General features: G+C 34.4%; 1 protein-coding gene across 5 annotated transcripts in view; it reads left to right on the forward strand.

The window, feature by feature from the left end:
* LOC123551524 (cubilin-like) overlaps window positions 1–16,197 on the forward strand; it is a 201,932-nt gene extending 185,735 nt beyond the window's left edge. For 4 of the 5 annotated variants that reach the window (XM_053541005.1, XM_053541007.1, XM_053541008.1 and 1 more), the window contains 8 exons: window positions 1,060–1,154; window positions 2,929–3,133; window positions 5,687–5,880; window positions 6,196–6,384; window positions 7,690–7,834; window positions 9,926–10,005; window positions 10,257–10,418; window positions 10,831–16,197. In XM_053541005.1, coding sequence (XP_053396980.1) covers window positions 1,091–1,154; window positions 2,929–3,133; window positions 5,687–5,880; window positions 6,196–6,384; window positions 7,690–7,834; window positions 9,926–10,005; window positions 10,257–10,418; window positions 10,831–11,351 — 1,560 coding nt within the window. In that variant the 5' untranslated portion in view covers window positions 1,060–1,090 and the 3' untranslated portion in view covers window positions 11,352–16,197. Of the gene's footprint in view, window positions 1–1,059; window positions 1,155–1,208; window positions 1,223–2,928; window positions 3,134–5,686; window positions 5,881–6,195; window positions 6,385–7,689; window positions 7,835–9,925; window positions 10,006–10,256; window positions 10,419–10,830 lie in introns of those variants that run through there. The other variant, XM_053541009.1, reaches the window with a different exon arrangement.
* Window positions 16,198–21,733: the final 5,536 nt, after the last annotated feature.

Raw genomic sequence — 21,733 nt, forward strand, 5'->3', positions numbered from 1 at the left:
GTTCGAACTGTCGTTTGGTGTGTAGAATTCTTCATGTTAAGAAGCCATCCTGCTGGCTTAAGAAAGACTGGTGGTTCTTCCCAGGGGCCCACCTGTGAGGAAATGAATCCTGATTGAGTACCTGGGGTCTTCTTTTACCTCAAAAAGTAGAAAAGTCCACCTATATTGTGAAAGCCAAACAAACAAATGTCTGATCAATGTAAAGTGTATTATGTTACATCAAACGGTAAAAAAATAATTGCTTCAAATTAAACTGGTAGAACATTTTACGTTTTCAAATAATTAAGCATTACATTTATTAGTTTCGGAGATACATATCATTAAATCATAAAGTTTAAGAATTTGATAATGAGCATTTATCATTTGGCAGGCAGCATAAACTATTTGACATTTAGCGTTTGGCATTTAGCATTAGGTATATGACAAACAGCATTTGGTATGTGGAATTTAGATTTAACTAATTGGCATTTGGCATTAAATATTTGTCATATTTATTTATCATTTATCAAATAACATAGCGCAACAGCCTTCCATAGTAGGCCTCCCTTTCAACAGTGCCACAAGAACCCTCTATTTTTGATAATAAATGAATGATCATTGATATGAATAAATAAATTTATGAGGATGGGTATTTATTCAAGATAGACCTTAAATAACATAGAATGTTTACAAAAATTTGAAATAATATGTTTACGTCTTAACAGAGAAATAGGATCAAGTTTTGGTGCTATTTTGTATTTGCAGTATATGAGAAACGAGATTGTAACTGTTCAAAAAAATAATTTGGGCTGAAGCAATATTTGTTTGATACATAATGATCACGGGCCCGTTCCTTGAAGCCAACTTAAAGAACTCTTCGGAAACAAGATTTGATTATGTGCTATCTGAACATGTCCGTTTCATGTAACAATGCAGTATGTACTGGAACACCTAGCATATAGCAGTTTCTGAATCTAAATAACTAGCTAACTAACAATTAACGTACAACAATTGGTTATAAAGATAGTAATACAACAGGTGAAACTGCTAATCAGTATATCAATTTCCTTTATTTTCCAGGCAAGGAGATGGCCGTAATGTTTGATCCAGCATGAGGATATTCTTTTGGTTCATGGTCTTACTTACATGGACTACCGATATGGTCAAATCACAAGGTATGTAGGACTAACGATATGGTCAAATCACAACGTATGTAGGACTAACGATATGGTCAAATCACAAGGTCTGTAGATATACTTACATGGACTACCGATAAGGTCAAATCACAAGGTATGTAGACATACTTACATGGACTATCGATATGGCCAAAGCCACAAGGTATGTAGAGATACTTACATGGCCTACCGACTTGGTCAAATTACAAGAAAAGTATAGATATTTACATGGGCTAAAAATATGGTCAATTCACAAGGTATGTTAAGATACTTACATGGACTAAGACATGGTCAAATTACAAGGTATGTAGAATACTTAATGGACTACCGACATGGTCAAAGCCACAAGGTATGTAGAGATACTTTCACGGACCACCGACAATAATGGTCAAAGCTGCAAGGTTTGTAGTGATTGTAGTGATATTTACATGGACTACCGATATGGTCAAATCACAACGTATGTAGAGATGCTTACATGGACTATCGATATGGTCATCTCACAAGGTATGTAGATATATTTACATCATGGGTTACCAATACGGTCAATAAAAAATAAAGTTATATACGCCCAGGCCGGCGAAAAGTTTGATTACAAAAGCTTTTGTATTTGAAACTTTCAAATAGCTGAACTAAAAATGCAGTAAATCTTGGGAAACAGCGTATAGCTGCTAGACACTAGTCTAATTGTGAAGAAGAAAGAACGTTTATTTTTTCTTTTCAACTGGTCAATGAAAGCAAATATTAATATCATCGCAACATTATATTTTCATATACTAGTACATGTAATCTTTAGTTTGAGTAACTTGAGTAATCTTCAGCATTTTCCCCAGAAACTTTCAAGTTCACTGGTATAAGTTTAGTTCCTTTTATGTCAGTTATCTAATTAGTGAAACGTTTTATTACTTAAGAAATGAAGCCGCATTCTATTTCTTACAATGATTGCTGTCTACTTTCATACGTTCCTCTTGGTATTAAAGAAGGTTTACGATGCTAGAACACGACTTTCTCTGTAACTCTATGATTTAGAGTATGTCCAGAATGTTCCGAGAAGCCAAAAGAAAATGATCTTTCAGATAATGGAGATACTACCGATATGGTCAAATCACAATGTGAAATAAAGCCATTGCATAATTTTGATATTACGCTAATACAGTAAGGCTTCGGCGTTGACATTGGTTTAAGTATAAGAGACGTTAGTTGAATTGATTTTGTCTAGAACAGGTAAAGAAAGAAGAAATTTTAATGTTTCAGCAGGAAAAGCTAATATTTTGAATAAAAGAATATTACATTTGTACATTTCCATATCTGAATATTTATTCGTATTTTGCTCATTACATTTATAAATTTCCTATTTATTCGAATTTTGCTCATTACATTTGTACATTTCCATATCTGAATATGTATTCATATTTTGCTCATTACATTTGCACATTTCCATATCCGAATATTTATTCGTATTTTGCTCATTATATTTGTACATTTCCATATCCGAATGTTTATTCGTATTTTGCTCATTACATTTGTACTTTTCCTATTTATTCGTATCTTGCTCTTTTCATTACCTATTATTATATTGTATATTCTTCTTTCAAATAAATACAATTCTACTCTTGGACGATATTGTCCTTTTAAGATACTGTACGGTATTCCTAAAACTATCTAATATTTCCTCTGTTAGAACGTATATGAATATAACTGCGCTTATAAACTTCAATCTATAGGAAATATGGTTTGTTATATTCACTAGACAGTATACAAGGTCTTAATTTTACAGGATATATGGATCCAAACATTGACTCATGCACAAGTTGTGAGCACAAATACACAGTTCGTGGTGCCAGAAAGGGTATATTTACGTCCCCAGGCTTTCCAGAGGATTATCCAGAGCGAACAACATGTTGTTATTTCTTTCACGCCAAGGAGGACGGTCGAGTGAGGATAGAATTCGACTACTTCGACCTTGAAGCGTCCGATCACGAGTAAGATACCTGTTTCATTAAAAGTACATGGGTTTTAAAAGAAGTCCATGGCCACCAAAGATACCAAGTGCAAAGATTGAGAATTACATGATGGCGGGTATGAGTAGGCTGTTATTCAGTTTTCAATAAGAATATGAGGTGCATGTTTATAATGTATAATGACAATACTCCATTTATTACTCTAGTATTCCATTTCAAAAAGTAGCATACAGTACTCAGCGTCATGCCATGGAAGAGAATTTCAGAACATAACATCTACGGACATATTCAGACTAAAACCTTGATTAAAACAATATTCACCCCTTTGTACATTCTTTATCTTTTTACTTTTAACTCATAAAGAGCATTCTCTTGGGTTTTGCAAATCAAACAAAGCTGACTTCTAACATTTTCCTTTCTTCAACTTCAAAATGACAAGTAGCCTCGCATCCACCAGTATATCAATAATTTCTATTAAATTTTGGACAAGTTCCAACAAGCATTGTCTGTTGTTTGAGATATTTGATTGGGGAGTCCGACATATTTGGCGTTGCTGAATACATCAACTGTAATAAAAAAAGAGAACAATAGGCTATTGGTAACAACTGACGGCTTAGTTCGTGGGAGTTTACAAAATTCGGTTAATTCTGAGTTGTTTTGCTATGTGTGCCTGTATGAAAAGGAATACAATAACGTTGTCAAAGAAAAAATATTTTTCAATTCTTTAATCTAAACTGTCAGAAAACTGATTTTCCCGATCTGAGTTTAGCTTTTAACACTTCTAACCCTTAAGGCTGCACTTGTTTTTATCACACCGCTGGGTAACTGCTGTGTTGATTGAGCAGCTTAGGAACCTAAGCAGCCTGTAATTTTTCTAACTTAACTCTTCCCACCACGCATGGCTATAATACGTAATAGTTTAACAATTGTACGTCAGCCATTATAACGGAAGAAAAAGATGAAGAATCTTAGGTGATATTAAATTATTCGTAATAACAACGGGTTTAACGTCGCACCGACACAATTATAGGTCATATGGCGACTTTCCAGCTTTGATTGTGGAGTAAGACCCCATGTGTCCCTCCGTGCATTATTTCGTCACGAGCGGGCACCTGGGTAGAACCACTGACCTTCCGTAAGCCAGCTGGATGACTTCGTTACAAGAAGAATGCACGCCCGAGTGAGACACGAACCCACATCGATGAGGGGTAAGTGAATTTAAAGTCAGCGGCCTTAACCACTCAGCCACGGAGGCCCCCTCGTAAAAACAAAAACATGTGAGTTGATTTTATGTAACTATATTGGTTGTCTAGTGCCTGCCATATTACTCAGTGTTGAATATTACTTGGCAATCAGGGATGTCCGCTTGGAACTAAATGCTAAACAATGGTCACTAAAATATATAGTAAGCGGGTATTGGGTTTGCTAGGGGTGAAATAAAGCTGATAGTAGGACGCATTGATCTTATTTGGCGTGCAGACAAAAGTTGTCAGTGTTTTATGAATTGTATTGTTTTTAGAATATTTTCTAGAAGTGACTTGAGTTAACGTTTATATTTTGTACTGTGATACGTATTGCGTTAAGCTAAATTTTAGTTCAAGACACTAAAAATGTCTTGAGTAGGTTTAGTATATCAAAAACTGACTCTTAAGAAGATGCTGTTTACCTGCATTTGTTATAATTTTACCAAACACAGGCAAATAACATCTCCATAAGTTTCATGTTGTGATATACAAATCCTACAACGAATGCAATCAAATCAATTTTACATATACATGTACACTTTATGTAAATTAAATCAGAGAAAATGCGCAGAATTATTAACATTGAAGATGCAACTTTACTTTTTTAGTGTACACAGTTTTTTATTAGTTGGAATCTTATCAACTTCTAACCAAGTATCAACAATCTATTTAAAGTTTAAGCAACAGCATTACTTTTTGCAGATGTTTGTGACTTCCTTCGTGTGAACGTATTGTGTCCTGCGGTAATTCAGAATGAATAAAATATAAGATTTAATCCAGAAACATAAATACCACTCAACTTTTCAAAATAAAACTAATTTATCTTTAAGTTATTTAATCAAATTTGTATCAAGAGCAAAAGAAAGGTTGTTTTAAACCTAAATAATTTAAAGAGTTTTTCGATAGTTATTTGGTGTCATTTACATAATACTGTTATTGTAAAATCATTTTCCGAATAAAAGGCATTTATATCTAATTTCTTTTACTCGTACTATCCTTAAGCTAAAATAAGATATAATTAAGGTACAGAAAAATATTTTGTTTAATCCTTTACCACACAAAACAGGCAATCATTTAAACGATAACTCCAATGTATAGATAATAACCCTTTGTTGTGTAAGAATCCATAAAAAAGATAAACAATGATTTGCTCTTTCGTTCAGGTTCGTATAATTATATCACTCGGACTGCGCCCGCGTAAAATAATACCACAAACAGTGATTTTATTCAACGATAAAGTCACTGTTTCTTAAGTAAAATAATCAGTAACACGAGTGTATGAAACACATTCTTGCCAATCAGAAATTTACATGTACATTTTTTTTGACAGATGCAGGTATGACTACATTGAAATATCAAGTATCAATGCTCTTGGCTATAAGGAGAAGCCTAAAGCTTTGTATTGCGGTAAAACAACTCCGCCTGTTTACATATCAACACATTCCAAACTTGAAGTGGTTTTCCATTCTGATGTTACTACTAATGCCAAAGGATTCTTAGGGCATTATGAATTTCTAGATACAAGTAAGTTGTCATAAACTTCAGTAATATTGGGATGTGAATGTGGTATATAAACTAAGACATTGAATTCGGAGTGAATATGATGATAAAATAAGTGTGATATGAACCTGAACTGATAAAACAAGTACTCGCGGACTTTATACCCGTAAATTGAAGAGTCTTAAACTGTATGGTGCTAAGAATGAAGTCTACATGTATTTTCTTAAACCAAAAAAAAAGATACTAATTTCATGAATAATTTAATTTCTAAAACGTTTTCAAAAATGAGTTCAAAAACTCACAAGGGACTATAAATAAACATTTGTATCTTAATTTCAGATTGGCATCCGTTTTCGCCTTCCACCATTGGATGCGGGCCAGGATATCTCACCGGTCCAGGAGGATCAATTCATTCTCCAAGGTTTCCCGAGACATATCCGACAGAAGCCGGATGTACGTGGGTTATACAGGTGAAACAACAACAAAGGATCCTTCTCAACTTCCTGTCATTAGATATATCAAACAGCGGTAAGAACAGAATGTGAAAGGTGTCAAAAAACATACAATACGTTATTCTTTTTGCAAGCGTTGCGCCACGTGCACCCGCTCTCTAGGTCGAAAATTGAAGAACGACACTCTTCTCTTTTCAAAATAATTTCGGTATTCATTACATGTTTTAAGGAATGTTAGAATGATACGTACGTTGTCGACCACCGTAGGTGATTTTAATGTGACTACACTCCCATATTTAGACTACATTCCCGAATTTAAACTATGCAGCTAGGTAATATCAAACAATTAGTGTTTCGCAAACAGTATCGTTGCAAATTCCATCGTGACTTTTTTTAATGTATATATCGAAACAAAGCAAAATCTAGTGGAATTTTCAATTAAACATATCTATATGCATATGTCCTAGTCAACATTTAACATAGTATTACACAAAAGTACAGCTACACTACTTCTATAAAGTATCGTCAAAATTTTCCCGTGCAATCGTTTATGATCCTGTTGCATGGTGATGTAAAATCTGTTACATCAACGGCTCCCTTTTGATATTTCTCTCAGAAAGTTGCAGTTGTCACTTCGTCATATCGTCATAATTTGTGGGAATTTTCCATCGGATTATACAATTTTGAAAAGGATAGGCATGGTAGATCTAGGGATGTTTGCTATCAAGAAATAAAAATGTCAAAATTTGGCCCTACCGTTGAATATCGCACAGCGGCGGTCATTTATGATTATTACACCTGAGTGTAATACTATGTCTGGCTACTGGCATTTTATGATTAAATTATGACATACAGAGCCAGACGAGCTGCAATATCCTGTCATTTTGCAGCTCTTTTGGGCATTAACTTTCAATTTAGAGGGAGCGTTTATGTTGTCTTTCATACGTTGGTAATAATTGATATTTCAAGTATGATTGTCGTATCTGTGAACTAGTACACTGTTGTTCAGATATAGTAACTAATCAGAAATAAATAAAGAATGTAGACAGGGCAACTGTTATATTTAGTCGATTTTTCCCAGATATGAGAATTATTTTCAGGTATTGCCTTTTGTTGCTGTAGTACTTCTCCTAAATTCAGACACATTATTCTGTAGTGAATCCTTAACGAAATATGTTTTTGCAACCGAAAATCTTTTAAGCACAAAGACAGCTTATGAAAATTTATTTTGATAATATTTGAGATTATTTCATGTTAACAAGCCCCTTAAAGGTAATCATGTTTTGAAAAACCATAAAGTTTAGTTTAGTCTTGATATATGTTATTGATTTCGTCTGTCTTAGTATAGAAATAAAGAAGTCATTCATCTCTTTACATTCAGAGAAGTGCACAGACACGAACCTTCTGATGATTTTTGATGGATTTTTTACTCCGGACCAGGAGCCTTTGAAGTATTGCGGTCAGCTGGAACATAAACCCGACAACAGCCGGGAATACCTTTCTCAGGGTGATAGGGTGGTCATAAGGTTGGTATAACGAGGATTTTTCCTTTTGTATATTCGAGACAACATAAATTAAAGATCTGTATTTCTGTTTTAGTACTGAAGCGTGAGGATGATGTCTAAATGTTGTTCTTCAGTCAGTCCTTCTGCCCGTCACTCTTATTAGCCGGGTACTGATTAAAAATTTGGTGCAACTTCTTGTACAAAAGTAAGATTGCATTACTAAGGAAACAGGCATGGATTTATAGAGGAATTTGCGTGCTTTAAAAGCATATTTTACTAAAGCATATATTATAATTGCAGTCGTGCAAACCATCAATTTATAACGTAATGAGTGCAAGAACCATTACTCTATAGTTTTCAATTTATCTCCCCTTTTGTTCTTAACTCACTTTATCTTTTCACAATAACTTTTCAATGGGTAGAATTCCTTGTCGGTAGGCGGGGATGAACTGAAGTGGCAAATATTTACGCCAGCTTCTTTAATTACTTATCTATCTCCTTCCATCATAAAAGATTATGTATATGCGAAATATCTGTTTACCAGACTGCTCAGATTTGAATAAACGGCTCTTTAAAAAATCGTTACGCCGAAGATGGGATTTTACATTACAAAACAAATGTACTTTTAATCGTTTTTTTTAATTACAGTATATAACATCGTTTCATTTATTGCTAGACTGATTTCATATCTTGAGAAGCTCGTCACTTTTAGATTTCGTTTACAATATACACAAATATTTCGCTGATACATTTGTGTTCTTTTTGCCGAAGCATTTTAGCTTGACAAATAAATCGAGAGAAAATCCATAAACTGCCACAGTTTGGAGAATATCAGTTGAATTCGGGTCAAAAATTGAAACAGAAAATTCTTTTTGATCAGTTGCTTGGTAGCTTGTATCAATAGCCTTAACGTTCAACTTCCTTTTTGTGGCAGTGTTTGCTATTTCTGTTTTAAGTTCTGTAAAACCGGCATTAAAAATCGAGATAATGTCAAGTTTAAGAAGCCTTCTTTTAACTGCTGTCATGTTTTTATCTGTTAGCGATACCATTTCTGAGAAGATTGGTGATATTTGTGAACAGGAGAAACTTGATAAATGAGTCGCAAAAGGAGATGCAACGTTTAATTTATAAAAAGGAAAACATGACAAACTTGTCGCAACAGGAGACGTACCGTTGATTTTATCTGTAATATATGTGAAAAAGGATATTATGACAAACATGTCGCAACAGGAGATGCATTTTTTATCTATGGTATTTGTGAAAAGGGAAAATGTGTCACACATGTCGCAACAAGAGACGTACTGTTTTTATCTATGGTATTTTTGAAAAGGGAAAATATGTCACACATGTCGCAACAGGAGACGCACAGTTTTTATCTACATGTATGGTATTTGTGAAAAGGGAAAATATGTCACACATGTCGCAACTGGAGATGCATAATTTTTATCTATGGTATTTGTGAAAAGGGAAAATATTTCACGTGTCGAAACAGGAGATGCACATTTTGTATCTATGGTATTTATGAAAAGGGAAAATGTGTCACACATGTCGCAACAGGAGACGCACCGTTTATTTCATCAGTAATATTTGTGAAAGGGGAAAATATGACACACGTGTCTGGCCGGGTGGCTCCTGGAGAGGAACCGGTACACACCGTTTATCTCATTTGAGTGTTGCTGTTTTATCTCATATAGATCGTCCAAACCAGACAGGGTCGAATTATCGTCATTATTTTTATGTCAATGAAGCGTATTGTCGTATTTTAAGTTGTGCTTTAGACATTGTAAATTCCAGACGTGGCTTCTGTAGTTATTGATCAAGTTAGGAATCTGATTATTGTTCGAGTCTGCAATACATCCAAACTTGCTGATGATAACTGAATTATACCCAAACTTTGTCGTCTACTGCTGACCAGTAATTTTCGATCCATATACGATATTGATCATACTAAAATACTACTAAAAAGATAAAATACAGTTTAGACACTAGCATATTTTTTCTACTGTTATATTGAAGAAATCCTTTATTAAAAGTTGTTCTTATAAAGTATTCCAAAACATATAGATATTTCGCAAGGTACACGCTTTACATAGCTACCACGTGTTTATTCAGGTTTTTATCTGGAATGGCGAATCTTGGAGGAAACAAGGGCTTTGAACTAGTTTGGACTGCTGTAACCTTAGAAAAAACTGGTAAGGGTTTAAAAAGTAAACATTGTCTGGTAAGGTCTATCTTATGGAATGGATTATTGACATATCATACTTTAAGATATCTATCATAAGAATGTGTTCAAAACTTTTGGAGCCATGTTGGTTTTGTTGTACATCCATATGTTTAAAATGATTACGAAAATTTTGCAAAATGTTTATTTCATACAATAATATAAATAGATATATAATCATTTAAAGAAAAGAGCCATGTACAGTTATTTCTATGTTCATAGGTGAGTGTCAGGGCTTCGAGTGTGCACGTGTAGGTACGAAAGGATGTGATAGATCTTTAGGACAGGAACTATGCAATGACCAACATTTTTGTATCGATGAGAGTTTGAAATGCAACGAAGTCCCGAACTGCGGGGCCTCTGACGACAGCGATGAAAATAAGTGTAAGCATTTCTTAAATATATTAATGTAGCCTCAGCCCCTAGCAACGGAAAAGTAGGACAAAGGGATAAGATTATGAAAAATACTTTATAAATGAAGTTGGAATATACACATAACAATTTGCTCTTTCTTGTTACAAAACGAATGATGTTGCACAGGTAAAACGGGTAAAATACTTCTACTATTCTTCAAACCGGAACCGCCTGTCCAGTAGTCCGTCCCGAAGGCCGTCGCCTCGGGAATCCCGGTCGGATGGCTACTGGAAGGGAACCGGTGCCCCATTATTAGGACTTCTCGGGCTGGGAAGACCCGCGCCGTGCGACCATTCTAGATATATCAGTTATATAGTTAATATATCTATTTTTACTGATATTATCATTGCTGTTCACCAAAAAGTTTACTTTCTGATTTCAGGCCTAAGTTACATAATGCGATATGTGGGAATTATTGGTGGGTGTCTGGTTATCATAATCATCATCATAGTGGTTGTCGTCTGCTGTTATAAGAAACGCTGCAATAGAGACCGCGTTAAATACAGCGTTCCAAAAGAACAATCGCTCACACATTCTATGACACATTCCTTCATGTCCACACAGAGCTCAAGCGTACCAGTGAGGTCACTGGAGCATAGCCCTAGATCATCTTGTGTAATGTACACTACGTCATTTACGGATTGTGGCATCAGTGATCACGTGACTACACCGAGTCGCAATGGTAAAAGCAACAGTGCAAATGTTTTAAATAGTTTTTCTCACTCAAATTCACTTCATCTCAAAGAACCAAATAAAGATACTGAAGCAGAAGACGCTAAAGATGTAACTAAAGATGACACTAAAGAAGGTGCTTCATATAAAGGCCATCAAAAACGTCCGTCATATCATATGATGAGAGAGTTATGCTACGAAGACGGAAATATAGTGCTTGCTGAAATATAAATATCCAGACAGAAGAACTGGGATTCACAATCAGTTGTGCATGATATTTCAGTATTTCTGAAAGTATTAAAGTTCCTTAGATTATTGTGGATGAAGTGTTTTCAGATATCTTAGTTGTTATTATTTTTGAAAAATACATGCAGCTGACCTGTTATCTTTAAAAAGGAATACATCATGGTTTTCACGGTTTTCATTGCTAATGAATTTCATGGTGATATTGTCATTTTTCCATTCGAATTTGTGCATGTTTTTATCATCTTCTGCCTTTTAAGGCATTGGTGTTATTTTTAATGTTTCTGTTTTCTGCATCTTTAATTAACAAAAATACTTTTCTAAAGAGTGCGTTTTTATCGTTAAGATGTAATTGTATTTGGTTTTTATTCTATTCAAAGTGTAAAATTATTTGTATTATATAATGCAACAGTTTTGCTTTTTAACTCAAGTTCTGCACAGAGCTTTAAGTTTACAATTTGTTAGAGCAATTATAATTTGTTTTGTAAAGATTTCAATATATCAAGTGTTTTATTATAAAAGAAAAACATTCGTACATAGGCCGATGAAGTGCAATATACTTTAGGTTCTCTGCAAATATGAGCCGCGCCATGAGAAAACCAACATAGTGACTTTGCGACCAGCATGGATCAAGACCAGTGCATCCGCACAGTCTGGTCAGGATCCATGCTGTTCGCTAACGGTTTCTCTAATTGCAATATGCCTCGAAAGCAAACAGCATAGATCTAGGCTGGTCTGGATCCATGCTGGTCACAAAGCCACTATGTTGGTTTTCTCATGGCGCGGCTCATATCATGTTTAAGAAATCTTTTCAAAGGCTTATAGACGTGTTTCAGAATTGTTCATATTTCATAATTAAGCATAACGTAAGGCGCTACGGTACCCGCCCCACTCCCCGAAGTGAATTTTAGTTTTAGACTTTTAGATACACCTCACATGCCATTGTTCTTCAAGTAATAGTTATTAAATTGATCAGAACAAACAGGAGGTACTTTCTTATGATGTTATGGCGTTTGCTTTGACGTATGACATTTTATCTTTTATAATATATGCCGTTGATGTACTTCTCAGAAAAATTCAAACTTCAAACATATTCTCCAAAAACAAAACACAAAGTTTGATACATTTGTATGCTTATAATCTTGTTACACGGGTAAGTAAATATGATAAGCCTTTCGTTATTTGAAACAAACAGTATTTTGTAACTTTCTCAAGTTCTATGTTCACTTTCAGTGTGCAAAGAAGTTGAAATTACTTGACAGGAATATTCTTTGTAGCACGTTTATGCTAGTGTTCCATTAGAAACACCGTCAATGTAAACATGATGGAAGTTTTGACGGTCCCTACGAAACAGACTTTGATAAGACAAAATATATGTTAATTAGGGCAAACTCAATATTTCCAACCACACGTACCTATGTAATTATATTCTCCTTGTTTGTTCTGAGAAATTTGTTTTGTACATGATAAAGAGCAATTATATGTGGATCGAAATTCAAAATATGTTTTTATACCTCTGATAGTTGTTATAATTTGTCTGCGCATGTTCAGATGAAATATGAACCTCTAAACGAAAGCAAACCGTTAATTGCACAGTTTTGTACAGGTACTTCAAACATATTTTTCAAAATGTTGTTGTAAAATATTTCAAAATTCTTTACCTGAGGACAAAACTTGCTATAAAAACATCATACCTTTTATATGGAGTAACTTTTAGCTTAAAGCAAAGTTTTTACCAGATATACGTATTTATTTGAATGTTGTTTTAGGATAATATGACCGCATGTCAACTTAATATAAAATGGCGGCCGGTCTATAGCTTCATGATAAGTTTGCATTCCCTAAATATTTTTTTCTGATGATAATGCCTCATATATTTCGAGATTGATCATTTCATACCATACATTAGAAATCGTGTTACATGTTTTTGTCGTTTTAATATCATATTCATTCAAAGGACGGATTTAATTGTAAGAAAATAATATCAAACTCATCCTAGATATTGTTGTCTAGAAATGTAAATGTACTTTCGAAGATGTTTGTGTAACAGGTAAACCCGCGGACGTGTACACAGAAAAGATAAAACAAAGAAGCTCAGTGAAAACACGTTAATTGAAATAGAGGCCTTCAAGAAGCTTCTAAACTATTGTTTGTTTGTTTTGTTTTGTTTTTGTTGTTAGTAACAACGATACAGTTCAGGTCATGCAGAGCTTACGTTGCATTCAACAAAGGAAAAATACCCAATGTGCTGCTGGACTAATTTCACTTGTAAGAATATAAGGATCTTACATGCCTGCCTGTGTAAGACAGGGTTTTCACTACGCGAGGGACAGTGTGGAATGGAAAACCGAGCGTTAGCGAGGTTTTTTATCCACGCTGTCCCGAGGGTTGGGAAAACAGCTGTCTTTCACAGGCAGACGTGTTAGATCATTTTTCTTGCCTATCATGTTTAAAATAGATCGTGGAGACAAATAGGTTTGGGTATTTCCTAACATTATTTATAAAGTTTATGACGTCACAATGGTACCAGTACTATGTGACGTCACCTTAGTGCACGCTATTTTAGACAATGTTTTTCCCTAGGGAAAGACAGGAATATCTATCCCCGGCGCGTGCTCGGATAAATGTATACTTTCCCCGCTAGGTAGGCAAGAGTAAGCGACCGTCAGCAAGCAAGCCTGATGACGACATGAGCAACCTACAGAGGTAAAAGTGATTCAAAGTCATCGTTTCTACCAACTTGGATTAGGAGGTTCCAGATGGCAAATATAATAGGGTTATTATAACAGTAGCTCGATCTGGGATGCTGAATTCGGCTGAATGGATTTTTGTCAGATCGGATCTCGCAAGGCACGGAAGTGCAGAGTGTGGTCCGACTTTGAAAAATCCACGAGAACCGAATAAAAAATCCCAGATCTAGCTACTGTTATAATAACCCTTTTATTATATAGCTCTACCTTTTTGTTTTTTTTGTTTTGTTATTGAACGAAATTTTCAATGTATACATATTGATATTAAAAGGAACAAGTGAAGTTTCTTATGCGCGCTATTTATAGAACTGTGTCAGTTCATGCATATCAATGAAAGTAGTTCGGCAGCATGCAATACGGAAGGTACAATATGAAATTTAAAAGATAATATACGGATTTTTTTCAGCCTGTTCATATTTAATTGTGAAATACAAGCCGATTTTTTTACAGAATTTATATAGGTATATAATGAAATGCAATATTCAAAAACGCCTCATCGATATATTAAACGAATCACTTTTGAAGGTTTTCTTATTAAAATGTGTTAACTATCGTTTTTGAAACTTGAATTCGGATATTTTTTATAGAATTGTAGTACTTTAGTCGTGAAACCTTTATAAGACAAATTAATTGACCAAGACTTCCATTTTAAAAGGATGAATTGGTTTCAGTGTTGTAACGTTGTAAACATAATTGAAACGTTGGCGACATTGTGTTGTCAAACATTTATTGCAAGCAAAAAATATCATGTCCCAAATTCGGGTCAAAAACCGCTACTTTCTACGTACATGCGTATATAAGGAATGTCCGTTTTTTTTTTTTGTGTGTTTTTTGGCACTATGGTTCGTGTACTCCTACTCACCCGTTCAATGTCCTGTTTTTAAACAAAGACAATCGTTTTATGATAATTTTGTTAACTTTCCTGCAACATATAACTTTAAAAAGGTTTTTGGAAAAGATCTTTACATTTTGAAGGTAAATATGGATTTTTATTTCTGTATAGTATACGTTCTACTTTGTCTAGTTATCAGCCAATTTATGAAACTTGTTCTTAAGTGTTCGCGAAATAAACATGAAAATGATCAAAGTATTTACATACAAGTATTATCAAAGAAGTTTATGGATGAGGCGTATAAAAGTATGTATTTAAGTTACTTCAGCATATATACCTTTGTTGAAAAATTATGCAAATTTTGATGTTCTTTTCTTGATAACTACTTTAGAACTTTAGGCGTAGGATAAATTTGATTTGTACTTATTTTTCCGCATTTGCTGAAACCGGCATAAATATCAAATAGGAAACGCGACGTAAAATAAACACAGTTCCCTAAAACCGTAACCAGATAACAGTGTATGGATGGATAGATGGATGGATGGATGCATGCATGCATGCATTCATGCATGCATGTATGCATTTCAAAATACTTAAAGCAAAGTCAACCGTATGGACAATGACGAAACGAACAAATCAGGAAAGACAGATGGAAAATGCCTGGATACTGGTAATGGCAAAACACTACTGTAGATTTTAAACAATGTATATTATTTCTACCATGTCCTTATGTTCCAACATTACATTGATACCCAACAGAATAATTCTTTACATAGAAGACACGCTAAATAAAATATGCATGCATGCACTCAATGCCTATACAAAAAGCACAGAAAAAAAGACAGACGGAGAAGAACCCAGCTTAGTTCCGTCGGTTATAGTAACTGTCTACCATGGAGGCCTGTTCCGTCTTCGAATACTGTAAAAGGACAAATTTTTGCGAGGGTTTAATATTTGCTACACTCGCGAATATTAATACTCGCTTAAATATTTACCATTAGTTTAATTCAAATTCAAGTAGGATACCATTTTACAATTTCGCTAATATTAAACATCGCGAAAGTTTGACCAAGCAAAGATATGTGCTTTTACTGTACTGTATAGTACCGTTCTTAAGAATGATTGGAAATAAAATGTCGTGACATTGAAATGTTCAGTACAGCATAATAATTCATATGTGTATATATACATAATCATATAGTTTCTATCTAAATTGCAATTTTAACATTGATGAATAAATAATTTTGAAATGAAGAGTTGTTCTTTCATCTTACTTGCTATTATTTAGACAAGAATGTCATCGAAAAGATGAATATTACACATAGATCTATTTTCGCATGTAATCTGAGTTTCTGTTTTAATCATTCTCACATACCACAGATTAACCGCTGATGGATGAAAATGATTTAAATTAACTTGTTGAATTTACTTGTGTTAATTTTGCATTAGACTATCTAATGTTTGAATTTTTCCATACCTTAAAATTACGAAGGCAAATGGCAGAGTATGAAAAAGGAGAGGCTTTTCTTGCAGGAGATACCAAGCGTCCGTCATTCTGGTCCTGTTTCTAAGTAACGTGATCCAAAGGTAGTTCCATGTTCTTTATATAAATATCCTTTTGATAAAATATTCACAATTTTTAATCAAAGAAATAACCTGGTCCCGAAATCGGGTCAAAAACCGCTCCTTAGTATCCGCATAAATATAGGAATGTCCAATTTTGGCAGCATGTTTGCTGTACTGCTGCTCAACGATTCAATGCTCCATCTCTTAAAGTGGGGATTTGGCCTATCTGTTCTATCGTAAAGAAAGTAGGTGTGCGTTTATCTGGGACCATCCTAGCATTTATTGCAAGCTATATTATCGGGTCCCAAATTCGGGTCATTTTTAACCGCCACTTTCTACGTATATACGTATATAATTATGTATAAGGAATGTCCGTTTTTGGCAGTATATCCTGTAGAATTTGGGTATTGAACGGGCCTTTGTTCCTACCAAAGTGAAGAGGGACAATCAGCGACTTATGTCTTTGACTGTTTTCAGGAACTTGTGAGCAACTGGATGTCGCAGTGATATAGTCGTCGCAAGATGACATACTGATTTCTTCGTGTTATCCTTTCGCAAATTCAACTTTATTATAGCACAACACAGCACAGGAAACTTGACACATATGGCACTACTATAATCAATTCATAAAAATGTAAATTTGTATAAGTGGTACGATTTTCCTAAAGCGCATTATATGTTGATTTAAAAGGTTAATTTGCAAAGAAAAAGGCGACAGCGACAAATTGAGTGGCGCCGTGTATTTGTAATCACTCGACAATTTAAATGCACCATAACTTGGTTATCTATTCAAACAAAGACATGTGTTTTGTCTTTGACACAGTGTTGTTAATTGTTATATTTTCTGGTACTTCGGGATCATTAATCATGGAGTCAAATGAGACTATGCAAGTAAGAATTAGAAACAAATAAACGACTAAAATTATGAACACTTCATTAATGGAAAATGCGCTTGTTATAAACATATTATAATCTCTTCTTACGTGCCAATTGTAGTCAATAAGTAACTTCATAATTATATTGTTTATTTTACAGGGATATGCCTCAAAACTTCTATCACCTAAATTGAAATTCATCTACAGACTAGCCCATTGGCCTTTGCATTTTGTGATAATAAATACAAGAACAACTTTACAGTGTATTGTCCAGTAAAACACGAACTCCAGCACGTGTCATTCACGTCGCCACACACTTTAGTAAGAAACGATGAGAAATAATATCGAATAATTAAATACAAACCAGACATTACTCCAACCACAATACGTGTCACTAAACACGGTATGGTAAGGATTGGCTAGTCTTGCACTAAAGCTGTCAGAAAATATTTCATATCGGGCAATTTTCGCATGAGATCAGCAAATCCTACTGGTAACGAAACGACTTGGTATTGCTACATATATTGATTTCTGTTCCGGTTCCTTTACAGCGGTTTGTTGAATTCTGTTAGAATACATTGTACAATAAAAAAATTTTTGCATTGTATATCTAATATTCATCTGAACGTTATCTATGTTTTAACACATATCTTTGCATTTCGCAATTTTTTCGAACTAGTTTTACACTGGCAAACAAAAATGATTATTTGGCAGTCGCAGAATTTTCGGGTTATTATTTATGTGAAAAGAATGGTACATCATGAAAAACAAAGTATAAATTAACTAATACGGAAAAGAAAAGTACATTTTATGCAGTATATTTTTTTTCCATGAAATCTTCGTTTTTTATTTTAATCATTCTTGCATACTACAGGTTTACTACGGTTCCCAAGTTCGTCGCGGCCTCTGATGGATAAGAGTGATTTGAAATGACTTGTTTAGTTTACTTGAGATAATTTTGCTTAAGACTATCTAATGTTTGGATTCTTCCATACCTTAAATTACGAAGGTAAATGAGTATAAAAAGGGGAGGCTTTTCTTGCAGGAGATATCAAGCTTTCGTCATTCTGGACCTGTTTCCATTTACCATGATCCAAGGCAGTTCCATGTTCTTTACGGTCATAGATAGATATGATTATCCTTTTGATAAAATATTCGCAATTTTGACTGGCCCTGAAATCGGGTCAAAAACCGATCCTTTCTGCTTAATTATATATAAAGAATATCCGATTTAGGCACTATGCGCAACCGTTCAATCTGCCATCTCTAAATGCTTAGTGTCATTGGAAAATACATGTGCCAAACTATAATATGATACATTTCATTTGTATTTCTACCAATCACAAAGTCAAGACATGAAAGTTGGACGGTTGTGATATTGGACTATTCTGTTATATCATGAAGAAAGTAAGTGTCTGTTCAACTGGGACCATCCAAGCCTTTAGTGCAAGCAAAAACACATGATCCCAATTTCGGGTCAAAAACTGCCTCTTCCTAGGTACATACGTATATAATTATGGAACAAGGAATGTCTGTTTTGGCACTATGGTTAGTGTAGTGCATAATATGTTGATTTAAAAGGTGAATGCTGCGTTCATTTTATTAAAATAAAACCTCGGTGGTCCCTTTCCTAGATCTAACTTTACATGCTTGATATAAAGTCCCTGTCGGATTCTCATACAGATGTTTAAGTATTAATTATATCATCAAATCAAGGTTAGTGTGTACCTCTTATATTAAAGATGATAAATATTTCCTAAAAGGGAGTTAGGTACTTGGGTGAAGTTGATGCAAAACCGATCTAATACGCCATATTTTTATCTTGCAGGATTTTACATATAGATACAATATTTCAGCAATTACTCTCACGTCATATATTTTATCTTTTTACACATTATTACAATATCACAGAAATTATTCTAACGTCATACTATTGAAATAGGTTTCTCTATCCTTGCGGCCCTTTTGCAGTTATGTGTCATCTATTTCGGGAATTGTTATTTGACATCAGTTATTTCATTCTGGTATTGCGACATTCATCTCAGCCTTAATGACATTTGCCAAGCTTCGACAGATGAAATAAACTTCCAATGTTTCTCTTTCTATTCGGAATAGGTTGTAAAGTCTCAGTGTTGTTATATTTCATTTTGGATTATGAAGCCCATTTATAGATAATAGAGTTCCGCTTATGCCGGTTTCTTTCCCTTGCATGAACAGATTCGAGTCAAACCAAGTCTTTTATTATCAACTTTAGGTTCTCTTTCTAATCGGAATTTTTAGTGTCGTAAAGTCTCAGTGTTGTTATTTTTTTCTTTTGGAAGCTAATTTATTGATAATAAAACAAATGAATATAGTCAGTCAAACCGTATCTGCTAATATTATTCAGTAATTACTTTTTAGTGAGGTCGCTAAATCCTAGTATTGACCGAATCTAAAAGGCTGCAATTGTTTTATTATTAAATTCGACATCATGAAGTTTAATTAGGTACAGAGAAATCAAATGCAAACATTTGCTGCGGTGCTGTTACAACGTCACAATGTTTTGAAAACAAAATGTCATGACATCACAGCTAGATATTAATAAATGTTTAGCTCAGCTTACGATGCATTACGACTTTTTATCATTATTCATGTCACTATGCCTGGACCAATTGAAAGAACTACAAATTTAGTTTAAATAATAATTTGCTTTATTGCATTATGCTATGCTCCCAAACGATATTGTGTAGTTGACGTAGCGCAAGAGTCAGTATTCATTGTGTGTATATGTTTTTATTAATTAGAAAGTATGTTTGCATGTTATACAAAATAATTCAAATAATTTTTACAAATTGAACAAAGACAGTCAGTATTGGACCCCTAATAGTAATGTTTTTAAAACAAATGGCATTTGCTTGGTATATTCTTAAAGTTCACCGTGTTTTGCACCGTGTTGCGATTTTTAAACAACTTTTACCATGCCGGTTTTTATCATTTTTGTTTAATTTATGGTATTTGCTCAAGCTCAGATAGAAGCATATATGATGGCCACTGTCCAAAACGTGTGCAGATAATTCATTATATCACTAATTTTGATTAAAGAAACACTAAACTATTGGTAAACAATTATAAAACACAAAATAAAACTGTCAGTATCATTTTTTTCTAGGGTGCCTTAAGTAAACGTATTTAATGAGGCAGAATTCTAATTCCAACATTGAAAAAATAAGATTTGCTCACTTCATTCAAAAATAGTCTTGGGGCAGAAGTAAAGCCTACCTAAATTTCTTCCATAATATGTAATCTTTGCCGCATGTAACTCAGTATTCTTAAAGATGTCTAACTCTGCCCCCCCCCTTCTGCTTATCAAATGACAAATTCCAACTTTTATACAATAAATCAATAACAAGTCTTGAAAGAAAGCAAAAACTTGCTAGAAAGAAAGGAGAATAAGGAAAAAATATTTTGGTCCCAGTAGGGCTTGAACCTACGTCCCCCCCCCCCCCCCCCCCTCCCCTTTAAACAATTCCAGTCAAAGTAGGTTAATGGTAGGAATTGAATACTCGTCTAATACCTTAATTCAACAGGCAGAGCGCAGATCTACGGGTCGTAATTCCGATGTCCAGGCGAGATTGTTGCACATTTCATTACCTCTCATGAACAGGCTCAATCAAACCGAGTCTGCTATTATTCTTGGTTGCGTTCGTTGCTTCCAAAGGATCTTTTTACAGATTAACTATCAAAACAGCAAAACAGCACTCTTTAAGTGCCGTGTGGTGGCTGTAAAATGTCTCTCCGTACTTCAGTGTTGTTATATTTTCTGGTCTTTTGGGATCATGGAGTGCATTCAACATATCTGTAATAGAGTTCCGCTTAAGCCGGTGCTAGGGGGCGTGAGAGGTGTTGAACATTTCATTACCTCTCATGAACACACTCAATCAAACCGAGTCTGCTATTATTCTTGGTTGCATTCTTTGCTTCCAAAGGATCATTTTACAGATTTTATTATGTTCTCCGAGACGATATGACTGAAGAAAATGTCAGAAGTTATTTTGTCCTCCACCTGTGATACATGTGGAATGGCAGGGCAGCTGCTTGCGGAGAACAGGTTAGTACTGTTATAGAACCTGGGAACCCTGGTTACGTTAACTGTCCGCCATTATATAACTGAATATTGTTGAAAAACGGCGCTAAACACAAAACATACAAACAATAAAGTTACAGATTCTTTTTGTTGTGTGCCTACTTTGCAAATGCGTGGCTCTAAGACTGTGTTTGTGGTGCTCTGTGCTTCCGAGAAATCTACTTGTACCAATTATCTTTAGTAATCTGTTCATGTATATTCTATATGTTACAAGAAGGGTAATA

The sequence above is a fragment of the Mercenaria mercenaria genome, chromosome 4, assembly GCF_021730395.1.
Source record: "Mercenaria mercenaria strain notata chromosome 4, MADL_Memer_1, whole genome shotgun sequence".
NCBI lineage: Eukaryota > Metazoa > Mollusca > Bivalvia > Venerida > Veneridae > Mercenaria > Mercenaria mercenaria.